The sequence below is a fragment of the Pseudoliparis swirei genome, chromosome 4 (assembly GCF_029220125.1).
Source record: "Pseudoliparis swirei isolate HS2019 ecotype Mariana Trench chromosome 4, NWPU_hadal_v1, whole genome shotgun sequence".
In the NCBI taxonomy this organism is placed as follows: Eukaryota; Metazoa; Chordata; class Actinopteri; order Perciformes; family Liparidae; genus Pseudoliparis; species Pseudoliparis swirei.
Window position 1 is genome coordinate 28825243 of NC_079391.1, and position 22427 is coordinate 28847669.

Below are 22427 nucleotides of genomic sequence, written 5' to 3' on the forward strand. Positions count from 1 at the left end.
CCATAGCTTTCCTAAAGATATCAAAAGAACCAGTGTATGAGGACAGGTTGCGCATTACGGTCAGGCCCATATGTTGATTCACAAGTTTATGATGTGTTCTGTCAATGTACAATGTCGGTTCATTAGAAATGTTAGGCAATGAATCATTGTTCTCTTCCTCTGCTGTTTATTTATTTTTTTGTACACATAAAAGCTACAAAAGGGATTAAAAGAGGATTTATTTATATTGTAGGAGTCCAATTATGGATATTAATTTAGGATAGGAATATATAAGCATTTTTGCTTCTACCTATACCTTTTCAGCCTTTCTGTTTTGTTTATTATATAGAATAATATTGTATTGTATTACAATGATTGACTGAATAAAATACACAAAAACAACATAAAAGTATTCAAAATGGTGACATAATAGTAGGAAACACCTGATGTTCACAGTTAAACCGTCTTCTACATTTTATTATACACAAACCACCAAACGAAACCTGATATTCTGCCTCCAGAGTTGGAAAGAGAATGCATAGAGGAAGTACATTTGTGAAAGTTATTTATGATGTGATGGAAAATGTATGATGATGACGTTTGGAGCACAGTTATAGTTTTAAAAATAGGGGTAAGAAATACGAAATCACGTCCTGAATCCATTTAAACAACATGTAGCTCATCTACGATGTCACTACATGAAAAGTAGTTCATAAAGGCTCATTGTGACGGGGTGAGGCTCAGGCGCAGAGAGACAGGCTGGACTCAATATAAATAACAAAAAGCACTCTTTAATGAGGCAAAACAGTTGCAAAATAAACAAGGTCCAAAAGGGGCAGGCAGAGGATCGTCGGTCAGGGCAGGCAGGATCAGGAACACGGACAGGACGACGGGAAAAGGACACGGAACCAGAGACGACAATCCGACAGCAGACAAGGGAAAGACTGACACAATATATAGGGGGGGGAAACACAGGTGTACGACATCAGACACTAACGAGACAATAGTGGCTGAGGGCAGGTGCGGGGAATTAAACAATTAAGACAGAGAAGACACAGAGGAGACACAGGAGACACGGAACACAGGAGAAACAGAACAGGGTGTTACACATTGTGGCTCAAGGTTGTTGCTTCAGTTTCCCAGATGTCGTGGTAACAGCTGTTTGTCTGGGAACTGTAGGTGTTGCCTCATCATAGAGGCTTTAACCCTGCATCTCCAATGTCCTGTTCCTCCTTTTTTCCTATGTGTCTTCTCATGAATTTTAAACAGGCTCACCAAACGAACAAGTTTTGAAGGCTGTGTGTTCAAGTTGTCCATGTGAAATGTGAAGAATACATTATGTTTCTGCATCCCACAGTTCTGGGATGATAATTACCTCCAGTGGAATCCATCGGACTACCCAGGTGTGACCAATGTGAGATTTCCTGACCATCTTATATGGAAGCCAGACATTCTGCTGTATAACAGGTAGGCATTGTAACGACAGATCCGCTGGGTGCTGCACTGTAATTGGATATGCATGGCGTCAGACTCAGCATGCATGCCTTGTCCTCTGCACAATATGATGAGAGAGAAGGGGTGGGGGTCTCAGAGGGATTTAGTGTTCCAGAGCTGAAAAACGAGTTTGCTACAATGGCACCACTGACTGTGATACATTCGGCATACCAGAAAATACTTTTATGAAACACACAGGAGTTATTTTGTTTTGGCTCTGTTATTTTGTGTTGAAAATATGTTTTTAAAAGAAATTAATTGGGCCTGGTGCAAGAACCACATCTCTAGGAACAGATGTATCCCTCAGATGGCATGTACGTACGAGTGGTTTCAGAGAATCTGTGGCACTTACAAAATTATTTTGGTTATAAATGTCGTCTTTGTGTATTCAGTACGTGTAGTCCAGACCGGAGCCATGTGCAGATACCCCGAGAACTTATTTTTCTCAAATCGTGAAATATTCTTGTGAATTTATTTGAATTTCGAATATCTTCGAATAAAATAAAATTGAAAGATAATGAAGTATCCTTGAGTGCCTCCCAGTTTGAAGCATCAGCTTAAGCTCTGTGGCGTGAAGATCTTCTTAGTTGCTCCACAAGGCACATATTTGTGATAGAAAACTCCACAAATGGAGCAGAACCGGAAGCCTCAGGATCAATTCTCACAAAGGTGCACCAACTCATGAGCAAGTGACCTTCATCAAGTTGAAACAAGAGATTAATGAAGGTGTTGCTGAATCTGATTAAAGGCTTGGAAAAATGTGCCTCGAACGAACGGAACATAAAATCCATCTGAATGAAATAAATATCTTCAGGCGTCAGAATAGGCTGAAATATTCATGCCCTTGCGCTTGTTTCATGAAGCCTGCAAAGCAACAGACCCCATGTTGTCACAGGACTTCCTGCAGAGAGAGACCACACAAGCAGAAAATGAAAGATAAATAAATCCCCCAGTTGTACAAAATTAACCGAAAACACTTTAGCGTTCATGTCTGGTACGGGTCTCATCTAATGTACAGGAAGTGAATCTACTTATTGACATTTTTAAGTCCCAACTGTTCCTGTAAATTAAAACACGTTGCACTGATACAGCTCATACTGCAGGTATAAGTTGGTTACTATTCAAGGTTAGTGATGCTCTGCAGTTTAAATACCTTAAGTGCAGTCTAGACGAGAGCTTTTATGCAATAAATCCTTGAAAAAAATTCATAAACTTCTTCAAAAAATAATGGGAGAAAGAGTATTTTATTATGTGCCAAATGGAAAATGCTGTACAGAACCTCAGTTAATCAATCTTTGAAAGAAAGAACTGAACAAATCACATGTAGTCACTCTGCTCTCCCATCGACTCATGATGGGGAACAGCGTTGTACTTCATTTGGCCCTCTGAGGAATGCCTCCATTTTAGGAATCTTTGAATGAGACCGCTGCAAGTTAATTCAACTTCAGCGCAGCCATGCCTCAACCTCTGGGGGGTTCATGGAGAGGGAATGAATGATGGGTATTGGAGGAGAATGAGGGTAACTTCTGAATAACCATCTCCAGGGGAATTGGGACATCTTGCATGCGGCGTACCTGCTTTCTCTAAAAACTCATTATAGTTCAGGTGATAAAAGGATGCTCACTTGGAACTTGCTCAGTTTGGGTCCCTGAACTGTTTCAGTAATGGCGCCATCACAGAGACGCCATTACGCTCCCTGCTATAACCGAATGTGGGATTTCGCGTCAAACCTCCTGTGCCGAACACGATAACAATCCCGCGCTTTGCCGCTCATGGGTTACGACATCATAAACTGCTTATTGGTGAATTCAGTCACGTTGTGAGCAGGAAATCACGGCATCTGAGAAGCAGAGCTCGACTTTGTAACGTCGCGACTGTTGAATGCAAGTTGTGTTAGAAGCTTAATCCTTTTGTTCGTTATCGCTAACAACACAGGGATTATAAAGATTGGAGGAATATTCCCTTTGGCCTGAACAAATTAGTTAAAAAAGAACACAAAGGTTAACTTCAAACAGTTATTACAGAAACCCGTTTGTTTGATGTTGTTGAACCTTTTCTTCACAGTCTCCTTAACAGTGTCCTCCACATTGACATTGAGCTGTGTATTTTTATTTTTGAATTTGCAATGCCACAAATTCAGAGCCCAAGGATGAAAGGGCTCATGACTATATTCACATATTGGAAAATAATTGCTGAAAAAACTGTGACCTAAATTGTGGAGTCAGACTGTTTTTGGAGGTCAGGATAATATTTCTGAAATCATGTCTCGATGACACGCAGCAGCCATCCTTCTCATAACCCCTCCCCTCACACCCTCACACTACTGTCGTAGCTCTTAACCCCCGTGAACTGCACTATTTAATTATTTCCCCATTCAAGTTAGTATGAGGCTAAACTGCAAGTTAATTCAATTTATTTAGTCGAAAATCACACATTTTCCTCAGAGGGCTTTACAATCTGTATACATACGACATCCTCTTTCCCTCACATCGGATTTTGACTCTCCCCAAAAAAGGAAAATAGGGAAGAAAGCTTCGGGAGAGCAACAGAGGAGGATCCCTCTTCCCCGTATTGGACAGAAGTGCAACAGATGTCATGCGTACAGAATGAACAACATAACAGAGTTACAGCACATTCAATGCATACATACATACATACATTATTCATATAATGGGAGCAGTAGGCCAAAAATAACAGAACAATAGAAGAAGAAAAAGAAGTCTTACTCTGCTGCGCTTGTTTTACCCAAAGAGCTGTACGTTAACATTCTGCAATAGTGTGGCAGCGAGAAGGCGGACATGTTGTGTGTACTGTCACTGTACATATGTAATCAACCCGTCGCTTCAGAGCCTCTATACGCGAACATTTCAAATAAGAGAATGCTGATTATTTTCTCACAACTTTTAAACCTAATTGTACAGATGGGGATGTCTTCTTGGTTTGGAGAGAGAGAGAGAGAGACATCGTAGAGGATGAAATTACCTCCTCTTGAATGCCTTTGACAGAGCAATAAAACAGGAAAACCCATCTGGTGCTTGGACTTCAATCTCTGGGGCTCCGCTTACTTTTTTGTGTGTGCAGCTGAACAGATCAGCCATGTTCCCACAAGAGCAGTCCAACAGGAAGGAGCAGTGATGGAGGCCAGCCTGACTTTTTTGGGGGGTGTTTCATGGCTCTGTCAAAGGCTCCAAAAGGAATTCCAGAGGAGGTCACTCCGGTTGCGAAACCCTTTGCGATTGCTCCAGCGGCCTACTCAACTCATCCATTAAGGTTGTTTACAGAGAAAGGAAGAGCGGCATGCCGAGGAGGCAGGGGGGCCAAGTGTGGGGGCCGTGATAGGTCAATTCTAAGGGCATGTGACTGACAGGGGCTCTGAAAAAATAAAAGAACATAAGAGAAAACTATTATCATCATTAATGGAGTATTGTTTTCTGGTTCTGTCGGCTGCATGACTGGATGAATTCGTGAAGAGGTGTTCCACTGAAGCACCCGAGATACTGACGTAGCTCCATGTTGTCCACAGTGCCGATGAACGATTTGATGCGACTTTCCGCACCAACATTCTGGTCAGCTCTTCTGGCTCCTGTTCCTACATACCTCCAGGTAAGAGTCATAAACTCGGACAGATGAAAATAGATGTAGTTATGTTCTAGCACAACTAAAATTAAATTGAATGTTCTCTGTTTCCTGTTTTCTAGTTTCTATTCTATTTTTCTTTATTTAACCCTCCTGTTACCTTAACTTTACTAACATGTTTTACCCTTGGGGTCAATTTGACCCCAGCAATTAAAACCTCCAGAAAATTATGAGAATTAATATTGTTTCCCAAGTTTAAGTGTGAGGGCCGTCCAACTCCTCATCTCAGAGGAGCCTACAGACCTCGGTCTTTGGACGGTCCTCCATTCGTACATTTTGTTGTTGTTGATGTCTGTCAGTATGTACACGTTATGTATGTACCTATGGAAATAAATTACTTACTTACTTACTTAGGTACTTTATGTTTGTTTGTTGACTACCTAAATAGCCCTTTAAATATATAAAAAAGTTGATATTTCTTATATGTTTGACAGTGAAAAACAGCCTGGGGTCAAATTGACCCCAAGGAACACCGACATTAAACATTGAATGGGGTCTAATTGACCTTAAAGGTAACAGGAGGGTTAAACATACCAGAATAATAAATGTATCTACCTTTCCATGTCTCTATGCATGTATATATATATATATATATATATTGGCATAGTGTAAGCAAAGCCCAGAACCTGTATGTACTATGAGAGGCGGAGCCAATTTAAATATCTAACCCGCAACATTAGTTTCTGCACCTTATTAAGGGCTCGAACTGTAACTGTGCGCTCCAGATATTGTCTCGTTGTTTTCAAGATTCCAGTTTTTAGCTTTGAGTTGGCTGAAGTGAACAGATTCAGTGGGAGGCCACAACTGAAAGCCCAACACAAACATTGGAACATTTAAAATACACCAGATTCCAGTAGCAACACAATGATGAAATCTGATTATTTGTATTATGGCTTAATCATATGTACACATTTCATCAAACCACAGTAAATAGCTGTTTATAGATGTGTAAACATTCATTGTATTTCATAAAATGTGCTCAAAAAAGGTTTCAGATCCTGCCAGAGGCACACTTCTCAAACACAACCCTCCTCCTGATGTATACCCAGCAGGCTCCTGTTATTGTGCTTTTTAAACGTGATAACCATTATGCTGCGTTTTCTTTTGGGGATTTCCACGAGCGTCTAGTGAGAGAAAACAAAGCATCTGCTGCTGTGTGTTAATGGTTGAGAGCTTTGACCCAACGCCCTAAAGTAATCAGCTTAGGCCTATAAGTCGTGGCTGGAAATTCCTCTTCAATGCTGGTTGATTATGTAAAAATAATAATAATAATAATAATAAATTTAATTTATAACGCACTTTACATCCAACGAAGGATCTCAAAGTGCTACATTGCACAAAAAGGGAAAAAAAAAACAAAACTAAAACAAAGAAAAATAATAAATATAAAAAAAAAAAAAAAAAAATGAATAAAGAGTTTAAAAGTAGTCAATCAAACAATTTTTTAAAAGATAGGTTTTCAGCCTTTTTTAAAAGTTCCAACAGTCTTGTGCCCTGCGGTGGGGGAGCATTGAGCATTCGGAGACAGCTGTGGAGCAGCAAGAAAAGGCGCGGTTCATGCCTTGTCCTGAGCCTGTCCTCTGGAGGAGGGTGGGGCTGTGCAGCGGAGAGTGGAGGGGGGGGGGGGGGATGGGGAGTTTAGGGGCAGGGGGCAGGAGGCACTGGGCAGTGTCACGGTGGGTCAGCAGGAGACTTGAATTTAATCCTGTACTAGGACGTGTGGAGGGATTTGAGGGGGCGGTGATGTGGTCGCATTTCCGCACCTCATCAGATCCTACCTCACAGCTGATGTCTAGCAGCTGCATGGATGCTCTGTTCTGGATAGGAGAGATGAGCATGGCAGTAATCCAGCCTGGGAGAGAGAGCATGGACAAGTTTTTTTTCATCATCAGAGAGGTGAAAAGTTTTGCAATGTGTTTGAGGTGGAAAAAGGTGGGTCTTGCAAAGATTGATGTGGGCCTCATGGGGGTCAGTGAGGGTCCATTCTGGACACCGGGTTAGTGACTGAGGTGAAAAGTGATGGTCGTCGTGGGATGTTGAGTTGATGTGGTGATAGTGGGATGATGGTGGATGAGGGGGAATGATGAGAATGTGAGAACTGTTAAGTTGCTTGCTTGTAGAAAGCAGAAAGTTCCATGCCCTCCAGGCAGGTGGAGCAGGTGGAGAGTGTGTGGGGAGCAGGGTTGGGGTGGGTTGGTTTGGAAGTTAAATGTCATCCAGGTACAGTGAAAAAAATGCCCACATGCTGATGACACACACGGGGGAGTACATGAAGAGGAAGAGGATCCAAGGACTGACCACTGAGAGGGACAGGTAGGATGGACACAGGATACTTGTACATCTGGCAGGGTGTTGATACTCCGCACTGTGAACCAGGATGTGTAGAGAGTGAGGAGGCCAGAGGAGAGGAGAGGCGGTAGAAGAAGAGAGGTGGGAGTGGTGTCAAATGCTGCGGTGAAGAATGCGGTGGTGTCAAATGCTGCAGTGCGGATGAGAGTAGCATCAGAATCAGTAGCAGCAGCAGCCAGCATCGAGTAGTGTGAGTGCAGTGAGAGCAGTTACAGAGCTGTTCATGAGAGCGAAACCAGACTCGAATTTGACACTGGCGACTGTTTGATGGTTGATCTTAACTTTCCAACAGAAACTACCCTTTCCAACATAGGTGATGGGCTGGTAGTTGGGGAGTACTTGGGGGGGGTGGTAGCTTTTGGAGAGTGCTTGATGACAGTTGTTTTCAGAGACGTGGGAGAGGTTGGGTTGCAGGGACAGCAGGAGGGAGAGACGGTGGATGATGATGGTGAGGAGGAGGGGTTGGAGGGTTGGGTTTTATGGGGGCTAGGCATGAGGGGGGTCAGGGCTTCAGGTCTGCTTTCAACTCATCAAAGGTGCTGTGTCATGGACGTGTCTGAGAAGTTCGATGAGATGGGTTGAAGTAGTTCCGGACAGAGATCAGCGGGGCAATCACTTATAACACTTAAATTCAGGTTGGTGTTGTGCTCAATTGTGATATTTTTTCTCTTTCCTGTTGAGAGTTAGATGATTATATTAGCATCACTTAGCTTAGCCTAGCATAAAAAAAGAAAATGAGTGAAACATCTATAGCCTAGCTCTACCCAAAGGTATACAAATAAACCTGATAGCACCAATTAACACATATCTCATTCAATTAATCTGTGCAAAGGTTAAAAACAATCAGTTGTGTTTTTATTGGGGGATTATATTGCAAAATATGTCTTGACTGGGAGCTACACTTAAACCATCAAGATACTGTGGATAAGTTCTCTTTAGAGGTGCTGGTGGGGTGAACGTTGTGACCTGAGACTCGCCGTTTCCCCCTCGTTTCCGGTCTTTATGCTATGCTAAGCTAAGCACGGCGACTTCTTCCTGTTTGTCAAAGGTAAGAGTCGTGTTCATCCTCTCCACTCACTCTTGGTTGGGGGCGGAGCCAAACTGACAAACATGTTATGCAATATTCTCTTTGTGTTTTTTAAATGTTCCTATCCCAGTAATTTAATGTCAGGCGCTCCGAACACGTCGATCCATCAATGTGGCGCTCAGTGACGCTTTGAGCTGCGATGCAATTTTTCTGACCCACTGCTGCCAGCCATCACACGTGCAGCAACACACACACACACACACACACACACACATGCATGAGCAGCCACACATTGCAACAGAAGACCTCCCTGTCACAGCTGGCGAACGCTGCTCTCTCTCTCTATCTCACTCTATCTCCCTCCACCCTCCCCCACCCGCACTTATTTTTCTTCTCACACCAGGCAAAAGCGCTGGCCTGCCTCGCCTCAGTATCTTAATCAATATGGGCATAAATGGCTCCATCATTGAATTTCTTCTCGATTGATTGCCTCTGTCACGAGCAAATTGCCTCTCAACTTTGTTCCAAGTGAACCCTCATTGAATGCCACACCGGCCCAGAATACTCAGTCGCCACTTGAGCTCAACACCGACTGCATTCAAACGAGTAAAACCGTTCCCAGATGTGACCTCGGCCTGCCGTTCCAAATCGTTCGCAAATAACTCGTCTTTGTCCCCGAGGTTCAGTGCGGCGCATTCACTTCTTTTTTTTACGCTCCCCGTCTCCGTTCATTCCCTGCCGAGGCTTATGATCTCCGTGGCACCCAGAGAGAGGCGGGAGACCTTGTTTGCTGCAGATCTCTCTCATCTTTCTTTAATGTGGATGGACATTAGTTTGTGTGCCTGCCTCTCCTGAAGGATTACCGGCCACTTTCTTCTTATTGTCATGTAGAAATGTTTACTCTTGTTGGGACGGATGGCACTTGGACTCAATATCTCGTCGGAGTAAAATCTCTCCTTCTGCCTCTCTAGCTGGCGGGCGCTCTCATTTCTTTCTCCGGTCTACCTCGGCTTGAGAGTAGTTAAAAAGTATATGGTTCATAACCTTCATAAGTCTTTCTTCAATCTTATTGGGTTCCTTTTGTGTCAAAATGTGACATCGTTCAACAGCTGTCGACGTCTATTCAACTTTGGACTGTACTTTCCGTTGTGACAAAACAATTTTTTTTAACAATCTGATCTGTCTCTGTATTATTGCTCACTTGACAAAATATCTTTCCGTCAATTCGACTTTATACTGTCTCTTTAACCTCTGTCTTCTTGGATCGTGGTCCATGCCTTCCACGAACTATTCATCCACTCATATTCATTGAATGTGTTAATGTAACTCTGTAATGATTCCTTCTGGTCACATGGCATCTATTATTCTGTCCATCCTGGAGAGGGATCCTCCTCTGTTGCTCTCCTGAAGGTTTCTTCCCTTTTTTCCCTTGAAATGTTTTTTATAATACTCGGGAGTTTGTCCTGATCCGATGTGAGGTCAAAGGTCAGGGATGTCGTATGTGCACAGATTGTAAAGCCCTCTGAGGAAAAATTCGGAATTTGAATTGTTGCGCTACTGTCGTCATGACGTCCTCCCCCATCGTCCTCACTGTCGACGAGTTGAATGCACATAGTTGAAATGTTCTGACACGTCGTCAGCTGCCATAGGCGGTTCCCACGCGACATCATTTTGTCTCAACAGGGATCTTCAAGAGCACCTGCCACATCGACGTGCGCTGGTTCCCCTTCGATGTCCAGAGGTGCGAGCTGAAGTTTGGCTCCTGGACGTACGGGGGCTGGTCTCTGGACTTGAAGATGTTGGAGGCTGACGTCACGGACTACATCCCCAACGGAGAGTGGGACCTCGTCGGTAAGAGAGAACAGGCGGGCCTGCGACGTGCAGAAAGGATTGATATCAAAAATAAAAAAGAATGAAATCATGATTACGCCATTTCTGCCAGAGTAGACTGTGTTTTGTCTCGTCTCTCAGAGGTTATCGGGCGGAAAAACAATCGTTCCTACGAGTGCTGCGAGGAGCCGTACCCCGACGTTACCTACACCTTGGTGATGAGGAGGCGGACCCTCTACTACGGCCTCAACCTGCTCATCCCGTGTGTCCTCATCTCCACTCTGGCGCTGCTCGTCTTCCTTCTGCCCGCCGACTCTGGAGAGAAGATCTCACTTGGTTTGAAACGCACACATTGATGAAAAAGGGCCGGTTTCGGGGGATCTATTTTCAGAAACGGAATTTTATTCATAAATATGATTTCATTTATATCTAATAACCTCACATTGAGTTAGTGTTAGCTTAGAACGAGCCGTTCATGTATGCACAGAGAGCGGATCCTCTTCACGGAGTCCGCCATGTTGCACTGCAGTGTGTCTACAGCAGCCCAGAGCGGACAACACACACACACACACACACACACACTGGCTCGAGCGAGAGCCTATCACATTTTTACATTTGTCACTTGAAGGCCACACTGTCCGTTTAAAATATGTATTTAATAGCCTTTTCGTTGATTATTGTATGTATACACATTGAGTGTACAGACCCTGGCTGTAATGCAATCCAATGCAACTGTCCTACAGTGGAATGAATACAAACTTAGTGAAACTTAGATTTTTCTGAAATTGTTGTTGATTTTGCTTTTTGGTAAATTTCGACTCTACTTTGTGATTTTGTCATATTGGATTGCATTAGATTTCAAGGGTTGTATTTTTTTTACATGGCCACACATTTGTTATTCAAGTACATGCACCAGTTAATACAAATGGTCTGTACAGTGTTTTTGTAGCTGCTTTTGTTGATTTCTTCTTTTCACCAATAGAAAACACCACTAGTCACACATACACACGATACGACCCGTTGCTGCGATTGCATCAGAACCGTGATGCGTAGGTGTTCAGCTTATTTCATATTTTCTCATCCAGCTGTGCTCCAAACGCCGAGTTGATTAGATTCTGACACGACAAGATTTGGTATGTTGCCCCATTTCTGCGAGGTTAGTGAGGTGACACATTTCTCGAAAATGCATTAAAAAGTCTCTGTTCTTTTATTTATAATTTGAAATGTCACCATTTCAGAAAAAAAGGAGAATTGCTTCCTGTCATGTTGACCGAAGAGTGTTTTTAATCAAAGAATGAAAACTAATGAGATAATTAAATCTTTTAGTCAACCGTTCTATTCTCCATCTACACTTAATTTGTGTCGCAGTCCGTTTGTCTGCCGGCTAATCAGTCATTCTGTGAAAAACAATGTGGTTTTTTCATTAACCCACTTTCTCTGTGGCCTTGTGGAGTAATCTGAAAATCAGAGCTGAGGAACTTAACTGTCAGTGGAACGAGAAAACGGTTTAATCTTATCTCACTTGTCACAGTTGACTTTAATTGAGCCCATTTTGTGCATAAATTACACAGTGGAGGCAGTATATGTGGGTTGTTGGTAGTATGGTTGTCTGTGTGAGTGTGTGTGTGCATGTGTGTGTGTGCACACAGATCTACTGTATATGAAGTCAGCATATCAACCCCCAGCCATGCGCTGACATTCTTATTTGAGGATAGTGAACACTCATTTAGAAGTGAGTTTTCATGGCAGCATATATTCCTAGATTTCATTTTAAAGAAAATTGGGCTGTCATGGGCATGCACAAATGGATCAAGAGGAACATTACTGTGTGTGGATCTTGAGTGCATTTTCACGTCAGTATTGTGAAGGGTTGTTTATATTAGACGGGGGATGAGCATGGCTGTGTTCATTGTATATTATTCGTTGAAAGAGTCGGTTTGTTTGAATCACAGAGCAACAACACATTTTCCCACACGTGTATCGAGCTATGTATATAGACATTTCTACCTTGGCAACATCTACCTGCATCACCGCACAATGAATGTAATCAGGTTTGTGTTGCTCAAAGCTTTTCAAAGTAAAACCTGACCAGCAACATTCTCTTAAAATGCAGTGATGTTGTTTTTTTTTGGTAGAACGTAGTGGATCAAGATGTGGATTATCCAGAATAACTGAAGCAATATTTCTGTTAAGATAAATTGCATTTTAGTTATCTAGACCACCGGATATTTATGTTTTGCCTCTTGCACCTCTTCTGTACTTAACTGTCCTGCTCTTTAAAATACAGGATAGGTATTCCACTCATCATTATTTTAAATGATTGACATGTTCCCCAGATATAAAGGCAGCTGTTACGCAATTTTCACGGGCGTCTGCAGTTAATTAAGATGTGTTTCTTAATCCTGCTGAGAAGTTCAGCCTTTCAGTGAGACAGCCAGAGAACCGCTGGCTTAGCGATGTCAGTTCATTAGGGGAAACTGCTCACAGCTATTTTAAAGATAGCTGTGTGTGTCTGTGTGTGTCTGTGTGTACCTGCTCATGTTATGTGGCCAGTGACCGCGACACATTATAAGCTTCAACAGTTCACACACAAATATAATTCTTGGGGAATTCTCCTTCACATTCTCCCTACCGCATTGTGGAGGGGGGAGCATAACATTTGGAAACGAGGCAAAATTAGGCACGATAATCCGAGGCGGCATAAATGCGTCTGAATGGATTGGAGGACTTTACGCAAACTCAGAACAAAATGTGAGCAACGAAAAGTAACTGGGTACAATGCAACTGGAAATATACTTGAAATTGTACTTCATATTTTGTTTATTCTTACAAAATGTATATTTTTAAGGATGGAAAAGTGTGTCTGATTGCAATCATAACGTCTAACATATGCATAGAAACAAGGGCCCAGCGAGCAGTGTCATTTCAATACTTTAATAGTTTGTTTTTTGAAGTACTGACTGAGCTTTGGTGTCCTTCCCAGGCATTACAGTGCTGCTCTCCCTGACTGTCTTCATGCTGCTGGTTGCAGAGATTATGCCCGCCACATCAGACTCGGTGCCGTTAATAGGTAAGCGCCGGGCGAAAGTCAATAGCTGTCGCCATGGGTGCCAACCTCTATCAGTGGGTGAAAATCATGGTCTCTTTCAAACATCACAGTGTAATTAAGTTTAAGCCGCAAGCCAATATTTGAATTTTTCTCATAAAGAAATGTGAGTCACTCTATTTGAAGCAGTGAAATGAAAACATTTCTCTGAGACACATAAAGCAGTGGTTCTCAAACTTTTTCTGTCGCGCCCCACTTCGGAGTAAGAAAGACGTCCGTGCCCCACCAACAAGATTGTCACAAAACGCGTGCAGATATCTGTGAGTCATCACGTTTTATCATTTCTATATGCTGCAATGAGCTTTCCTCTTCCTCTTTTTATAGCGGGGTTGCAGGCTTGATACGGCCACATTTTTAATTAATGCTCAATGTTGAGCTGTTATTTTGAAAGGTAATAGAAGGAAAGCCAAACTCACGAAAATGTTATGCACGCGCAGCGTAACCTGTTAACACCATAACGTAAACATTTCGACTAAGGTACAGACATTTCGCTCTTTATTTATTAATGACTACGTTTTATGTCCGTGTACTTTTTAATATGTAAAATTCTCAATAAAGGTCTTAAAATACAAAAATCTGCATTTCCCCTCGCGCCCCACCTGTAATGCCTTGGCGCCCCACTATAGGGTTGCGCCCCACATTTTGAGAACCACTGACAAAACGAGGTGTGATGTTTTCTCCTCTTAATGCCACCGGCACCTGTTTTATTGTTTCCATTCTTTTACTGTCTTTTGTATTTCTTCTTCTCCCAGCTCAGTACTTTGCCACCACCATGGTCATCGTTGGTCTCTCAGTAATTGCGACAGTTCTGGTCTTACAATATCACCACCATGACCCCGACGGAGGCAAGATGCCAAAGTGGGTGAGTGTCGTTTCCTATTCCACCGTTATCTGTGACTGATACTCAGGGGCGGCCCTAGCACATTTGGTGCCCTAGGTGAGCTTCACTCGTGGACTTTGTCGAATCTGCCCCAAACTTCTCGTGCTCGTTACAAGTCACGGCCCGAGTCAAGTCCGACCGGCGTGCCTGCGTCCTCGGTCCTCGCTCATCTGCGCCGGTCGGGGGCGTCTCGCCGGCATCGCGTCTCGCCGGCGTCCCCGACCGGCGCAGATGAGCGAGGACCCGTTCGACGCTGCTTGCAGCTTTAATGTTTTTTTTGTTTTCTGTGTGAAGGGATGATGCAAAACCTGGCAGGGTTTAGTGAAAAGAGCAATTTCATTTTTAATCACCAAAAAAAAAGTCGTACGGGTTTTTTGTTCTCAAATTTAAGATCTCGAAGACTAAATAAATATCGTACAACGGCCGTAGAGAAAGGTCTGGAAGGTTTCTGTTCAAATCCTCATTCCAGGACACTGCGTACAGCAAACTTTTTAATACCGGACTTATTGAAAAACAGAATCAACCAACTAAAGCTAAAATGAAGGAAAAAAATCTGAGATTATTTTCAAAATTAAATGATTGTTTCAGATCGACAGGTTGTCAAACTAATGCAGTTAGAACTCGTACACACACACACCTGCTAGTCAGGTAACTGTAGAATATGAAGTACCTATGTTGGTCACAATTTAGAAGAGAAAGACACATTCAAAGGGATCCTTATCATGTAGAAATAAATAAAAAGAGCTTAAGGTGCCGACCGTAAACCAAACATCCCCGGATCACATGACGTTCCTAATCTCTCACCAGGGTCGGGCAATATATCAATACCATATTGGGATATGAGAATACATATCTAAATAGCGGTGCTGAATGTATCATCATCTTATATTCAGCTGATTGAGCCATGAAGCTTAAAAAGGTCCAACCCTTTGAGTCCACCATCAATTCTGTCTGACATCAGGAAAATGGGCGATGCAGAGTTAATAGAGGAGAGATGAACCTCCTCCTCCTGCTTCTAATGTCCCCCAAAGTTGCTCCGACTCCGCACAACAGAGCTGCTCAGTCTAAAATATGTTTTATATATTTCTAATGACCGCAGATTCCAGCGCACACCGATGACATCATCAGACAGATGTGTGTGTCTCTCCATCGGTTTCAAAAGACACGACTTAACGTACCACATCAGGTGTCCCAGGTGTTCGTCGTAATAATACAGCAGCTCAAAGGAGTCGATCTGTAGACAGAGACACATGAAATCCTCTCATTACAAGATTGACAGGTGTGTTTTAATGGCACTTTGAATACACTGGATGTGGTTCTGCGTCTTTGTCCAATGCCACAGTGCCACCTACTGTTCTGGTACCAGTTACTTTATTAGGGCTATTAAGAAATAAAAATCCACAGACGAGGAAGAGAGGGGGAAAGGCCTGAATAGATGAGGAAGAGAAACATAACAAATGTAGAATGTGAATCTACCTCGAATGGTTTAAGTATAAATATGATGTGAATCATGTGATATGGCCTTCACGGTAACCAGATCTCAAGCCCAGGTAGACGGTGCTCTCCACAACAATCAGCACAACAAACCAATGGGGGAATCTCTTATGCGAGGGCAGTTGAAGACAGTTTCCTAGTTAGTTTCCTTTAATGTGTCTCCCACCTGAAGTTAAATACATACCCACTTGACCCATCTGGAATATATTGATCGTCTCATTTTTCTGTTCACTATCTTATTTGAATTATTATTATTTTTTAAATGCCGTGTTCTTCATTCTACAGTATTAGAAAAAGTGATTGATAACACAGTATAAAATGACACTTCTCGTATTAATAGAAAAGAGTGAGAATGAATTATATGATTTGTACACATTGTGTTGAAACGATGCTATAAATAAAGTGTATTATCATTATTAAGGAGAGTCCTCGGCATTACCAGCAGGCACACGGCTAAGCAATGTGGTATTCTTTGTTCATTGTGGGTGTGCCGTCACAGGTTTTATGAAAAGGGAGTTTGCCTTATTGTTAGAAGAAATGTAAGTTGTCTGCCGTCTTGGTTTCTCTCATGTGTGTGAGTTCAGACTTACACAAAAGAGTGTTCTAATCAATAAAACACGATAATTACACTTTTTAAAAACTTTTTTTGCCAGTGCTTCGTGACATCATTTGTCACGATTATGATCCCTGATGAGGACTTTATTTTTCCTCTCTATATTTAGTATTAAGTATTGTTAATGTGTTTTATATTTATTTTGCACTGTGCACCGCTGCTGTGATTTTGAAAATTCCCCACTGTGGGACTAATAAAGGAATACCTAATCTAATATATTCTAATCTATTTCTATTTCTAATCTATTTCTATTATATTCTAATCTATTTATAATCTAATCTATTTCTATAATATTCTAATCTATTTCTAATCTAATCTATTTCTATTATAATATAATCTATTTCTAATCTAATTCTATTATATTCTTATCTATTTCTAATCGAATCTATTTCTATTATATTCTAATCTATTTCTATTATAATCTTATCTATTTCTATTCTAATCTATTTATATTTCTAATCTAATTCTATTTCTAATCTATTTCTATTCTAATCTATTTCTATTATATTCTAATCTAATCTATTTCTAATCTATTTCTATTCTAATATAATCTATTTCTAAACTAATCTATTTCTATTCTAATCTATTCTAATCTATTTCTATTTCTAATCTATTTATATTCTAATCTATTTCTAATCTATTTCTATTATATTCTAATCTAATCTATTTCTAATCTATTTCTATTCTAATATAATCTATTTCTAAACTAATCTATTTCTATTCTAATCTATTCTAATCTATTTCTATTTCTAATCTATTTATATTCTAATCTATTTCTAATCTATTTCTATTTCTAATCTAATCTATTTCTATTGCTAATCGAAACACTAGAGAATCGCCGTATAGGTTTGGGTCAGGTGCAGGCGACTCAACTCCTCCACCCCCTTAAGGGGGAGGGAGGAGAAACTAATAACCCGCACACTTTTGCCGAGGCTCGTCGTCCACCGGAGATGTGGATCGACATGAAGCAGTGTACCAACTCCACCGAGTCCCGCCAGCTCTACGCGGACACGAGGCTCCAGCATGTCGACGGGAATCGTACATTGTGGCGGCCCTCCATGGGCTCGACCTCTCCAGGAAGGCAGGACTCTACAACCGACTAGTGGCGTTCACCTCCTATTACGAACTCTGGTTCTGTGACGTCACATGTACATGTGACGTCACATACATCAAAGTAACCGTTACCGTGGAAACGCTGACGCGTGTGAGTTATGTGGGGGAGGAGCTACTGCTCAAGAATTCAAATCATCGCGCAACAAAAAACAACACTGTGTTGCTGTTTCAGGAGAATCAAGCGCATTTATGTTTTTGCATTTTCATATTTCATGTATTGTTTTCATTTTGTTTTGTTTTTTACTTTGGTTTCTAAGGGACAGTGCACATTCATAACACATTTCTGTAAATGTGTCAGTTAGCCAAGAGGCTATTGTTCATCTGTAGTCCCGATTAATGAAATGCATTAATGGGAAAACTAAGCCAGAAAGTAGAGCCATACATTTTTCCCAAATTGTATTGCGATGCCTTGATACTATATGACCCATAATACTAAACCATGCTGTTCAATATTTAATATTCTATGTATACAGGGGCGGCCCTAGCACATTTGGCGCCCTAGGCGAGCTTCACTCGTGGACTTTGTCCAATCTGCCCCAAACTTCTCGTGCTCGTTACAAGTCACGGCCCGAGTCAAGTCCGACCGGGGTGCCTGCGTCTCGCCGGCATCGCGTCTCGCCGGCATCGCGTCTCGCCGGCATCGCGTCTCGCCGGCATCGCGTCTCGCCGCCGCAATTGAGCGAGGACCCGTTCGACGCTGCTTGCAGCTTTAATGTTTTTTTTGTTTTCTGTTGTTAACGGCTGGCATTGCCGTCAAAATATTGGTTGGAGATATAGATGGGGGCGCAAAAAAAAACTGCCCAGCAAAAAGGCACATTTTTTTGCGCCCCCCTCTGAATGGCGCCCTAGGCGGCCGCCTATACCGCCTGTAGGAAAAACCGCCCCTGCTGTGACTGTAAACCCATTAACACTACTTTAGCCACTTCCGCCTGGAAAACTGGAGAGGACATTATGATACGCTGTCTTTGCGTTATTTAATTAGGTTACAGTTCATTTGACTTCACTTACAGTAACTCATTAAGATACAGTTACATTTGCTTGTTTTAGGCGGTTTGTCAAATGGGGTGTTTGAGGCAGAAATGTACTGAAGTCCTCAGGTCTTAAAAGCGTTGGTTAACCATATTTACCAGGATTAATCAGGCTGGCTAATGTGTTTTTATCAATCTTTCTGTTGCAATCAGGTCTCCTGATATAATAACTTAATGAAAAGGTGCAGTGTCCTTACCATTTGTCGTGTTCAGAAATCTTCTTTAAGGACAAAGGGAGGTCATGGATTGATAGTTATAATAAAGCGTGTTTAATCAAGTGAAAAAACAACATTGTGATACAGAGTCCACTCTCAGCTGAGGCCTCTATGGTCCACAAACTACGTGCAGATTTCCTCTGCGTGAAGTTAACTGTCTCACACTTTCACCCACAAGTCCCGAACAGAGATCTCAGGCAGGTTAATATACGAGCAGAAAGTTGGTTAAAGTTGGTGCGTATGCGTGTCCACGCCTCTTGGCACGTGATCCTCTCAGGTGCGTTCAATGTAACCAGTTATTTCTGGTTCCTTGCACTAAATATCATGGCGGTATTCCACTGAATGCATTTCATCAGATGAGCTATAAGATAAGTTGAGAATATTTACACTATATATCAAGTTACCTGATATCCTCTGCACTGAAATGGTTGTCCTTTTTTTTTTTGTTGCTTAGATTATTTACCAAATATTTGAAGGTGTTTATTGCAAAGCCAATGAGAAACTGGTATTTTCTGGGGCCACAATATAATCAGCTTTTCATTATGATTCAGGAAAGGTAAAAGTGAAATATGGAGCTGTTGTGGCTTCTAGTGAAAGCAAAACTGAGAAAACAAATTAGAAGTAAAAAGGATGAACAGGTGAAGATAGACTGGATATTCTCTGGTGGATGTAACCTCCACTTTTAACTTTCTCCATCGTCTTTATTTCTTGACCCCCAAAGACCCGCGTGATCCTGCTGAACTGGTGCGCCTGGTTCCTGCGCATGAAGCGACCAGGTGAGGAGCGCGTGCAGTCGGCGTGTCACAACAAGGCCACGCGCAGCAGCATGACCAGCGTGGAGCGCAGCGCCGGCGCCTCGGGCCCCAAACCCACCAACGGCAACGTGCTTTATGTTGGCATCCGGGGCCTGGAGAGCATCCACTACTCCGCGGCCGCCACCCCGCCCGACTCCGGGTTGCTCTGTGCGCGGCTGGCCGGGCGAGCGGGCGAGGATGAGATGCTCCTCCCCGCGTGTCAGGGGTCATCGGCGGGCAGCGTGGAACCAGAGCTGGCCAAGATCCTGGAGGAGGTGCGCTACATCGCCCGGCGCTTCCGTGACCAAGACGAGGACAAGTCGGTGTGCAACGAGTGGAAATTCGCTGCGTCGGTTATCGACAGACTTTGTCTCATGGCGTTCTCCCTCTTCACTATCCTCTGCAGCATTGGGATGCTCATGTCAGCACCCAACTTTATAGAGGCCATTTCCAAAGACTTTTTCACCTCAGGACACAAATAAAAGCCTTTAGCAATCTCTCCTGTCACAGAGTAACTATTTGTCAACTCATGTGGCGGTGATAGTTAGGGCTGCTATACGGGACTTGTATACCGCCAGATATTTAACCACACAAAGTCAAATTGAGGACTTCAGGCAAATTACACTACTGGTCAAACGTTTTAGAACACCCCCATTTTTCCAGTTTTTATTGAAATGTAAGCAGTTCAAGTCCTGTGAATAACCTGAAATGGTACAAAGGTCAGCAAAAAACTGCCAGAGGTTAAACAAAAAAGTTTAGGTTACCAAAAACGGGTAATGGTCTTTTTGTTTACATATTAACAAATAAAAAAATGTCAGACATACAAATATATATATTAATATATATATATAGATACATACACATGCACACACAAAACGGGACACAATGATATATATATATATATATATATATAACAAAAACAAGCAATGAGTTATCCACTTGCAGCTGTTCTGGAAGTAAATGAAGCCTTACAGTTGATGCTAACAATTGCTACACGTGTCTCAACTTGTGTTAATTATTTACAAACCTGTCTGTATCAAAGCAGTGTGGGAACAGACTGTGTTACTACAACCTCTGAAGCATTATTTGGATAGTATTGTTCTACAGGAAGTAGAATATTGCTCTTATAATGTCAAGAAACAGGCAATTAACAAAGGAAGACAGTCAGACCATTACAACCCATACAAGTGCAGGTCTTTCCTTTAGGTAAATTGAGGTGTTCTACAACTTTTGACTGGTAGTATATATGTAAGGCATACATAGTTTAATATATGCCTTCCATAAAATGGTGAAAATAACCAGTCTTTGCCTTTTATATTCCACAGCCTCGTGGCATATTAAAGGAAAACATCAGCATTGTATCCTCTTGTTCTGTTTTGAAATGACTAAGAAGTACTGATCCTTCAACACATTGTTTAAATTGTGTAACATCTACAGTGGATGCAATTGTGGTTTTGTCATGTGATGTTGATTGTGTATTATTGTTTATTACAATGCAATGACAATTAACAATATTCTCACTAAGATCTACTCCGTATACAAAATATTACAGCTATGGCATATTGTTAAGAATTGTTTTGATGTGATGTTGTAAGTTGCCTTTCTAAAAATACAAGTTATAATGTCAGCAACCCTAACCCTAACCCATGGTTGTCTTAGTTATTGCTTCTTGCTGATTTTAATATAAGGTTTTATGAAAATTCAAGACACACTGCAAGGTCAAAATAGTCAGATAATTCATATTTATGATGTTCTGTTGCTCGAGTGCCTTGGCAGCCCAGTGGTTACAGAGCATGGAACACAACCACAACAGCTGTGGGTTGAGAGACCTTTGTTGCATGTCACACCCCTCTCTCACTCCCCCTTCTCGACATTGTCTTCTGTCAAATAAAGGGTGCTCGAAGAATGCCAAAGAAATCATCTTAAAAAAACATTGACCTTTCTACTGTCAAATTGAAACAGACAACAGAGGACTGCTTTGAGAGGCTGTTTGACTTCCAGCCAGATAAACACACAAACTACTTTGGGTATAGCTAAAACACAAAGGTACTCCAATGCAGCTCCTGTAATATTATTTAGCAGACGCTTTTATCCAAAGCGACTTACAATAAGTGCATTAAACCATGAGGAAGACGTAGAGGAAGATGAGATTGCCTACATCTAATTTTGCATGACTGAATACAAATCTACACTGAGCAATAAAGTTGTTCCAACCAGTTACAGCAAATATAACCTTGAGACAAGAAATCCATATTTAAATGAATTAGAGCTCATACTACTTTCCCCATTCCGTAACTAAATGTTGGCTGTCTTTAAAGTAAAGATAATCTTAGAATTGAGTGTACATTTTTGAAGAAAATGTGCTGCTTTATATTACTTGCCTGTGTGCATAAAAATATTGTTATACACCCACACATATATGTGTATGCAGTTGTATACACATACACACAAAGTACAAAAGTGTTTGCAACAAAATATACTTACAGTACCATTAGTAAAATAAATAAAAATAGTTATGCAGAATAAAATTAAAGTAGCTATTATATTAGCTGAATATAATTATTGATACAAGTGTGTACGACTTTAATGTTGCAGCTGGTAACTATGAAGCTAATTTGAATTACTGCAAAATAGCGTAAACCATTATGATAGATCATAATATATTAGTTGATTTACATCCTGTATTCACAACATGTGTATAATAATCTGAATCTGCAAAGAAACTAAAGCAGTCAAATAAATTGAGTCAAGTAAGAAGTACAATATTTACGTCCAACAGTGGAGTAGAAGTCTGACAATGGACATACTAAAGTTGAAGCCATAGAGGTTTTCACAAGACATTTTGACTTGAAGAAAATACCAAATAATG

At 41.5% G+C, this 22427-nt stretch overlaps 1 protein-coding gene across 1 annotated transcript; it reads left to right on the top strand.

Annotated features, from left to right (window-relative positions):
• Positions 1-1306: 1306 nt before the first annotated feature.
• On the top strand, positions 1307-21239 carry LOC130192291 (neuronal acetylcholine receptor subunit alpha-7-like). Its single transcript, XM_056412126.1, has 7 exons — positions 1307-1446; positions 4997-5076; positions 10169-10336; positions 10457-10651; positions 13299-13385; positions 14174-14283; positions 19486-21239. The coding sequence occupies exons 3-7, from the start codon at positions 10282-10284 to the stop codon at positions 20038-20040; spliced, it is 1002 nt and encodes a 333-aa protein (XP_056268101.1). The 5' UTR covers positions 1307-1446; positions 4997-5076; positions 10169-10281; the 3' UTR covers positions 20041-21239.
• Positions 21240-22427: the final 1188 nt, after the last annotated feature.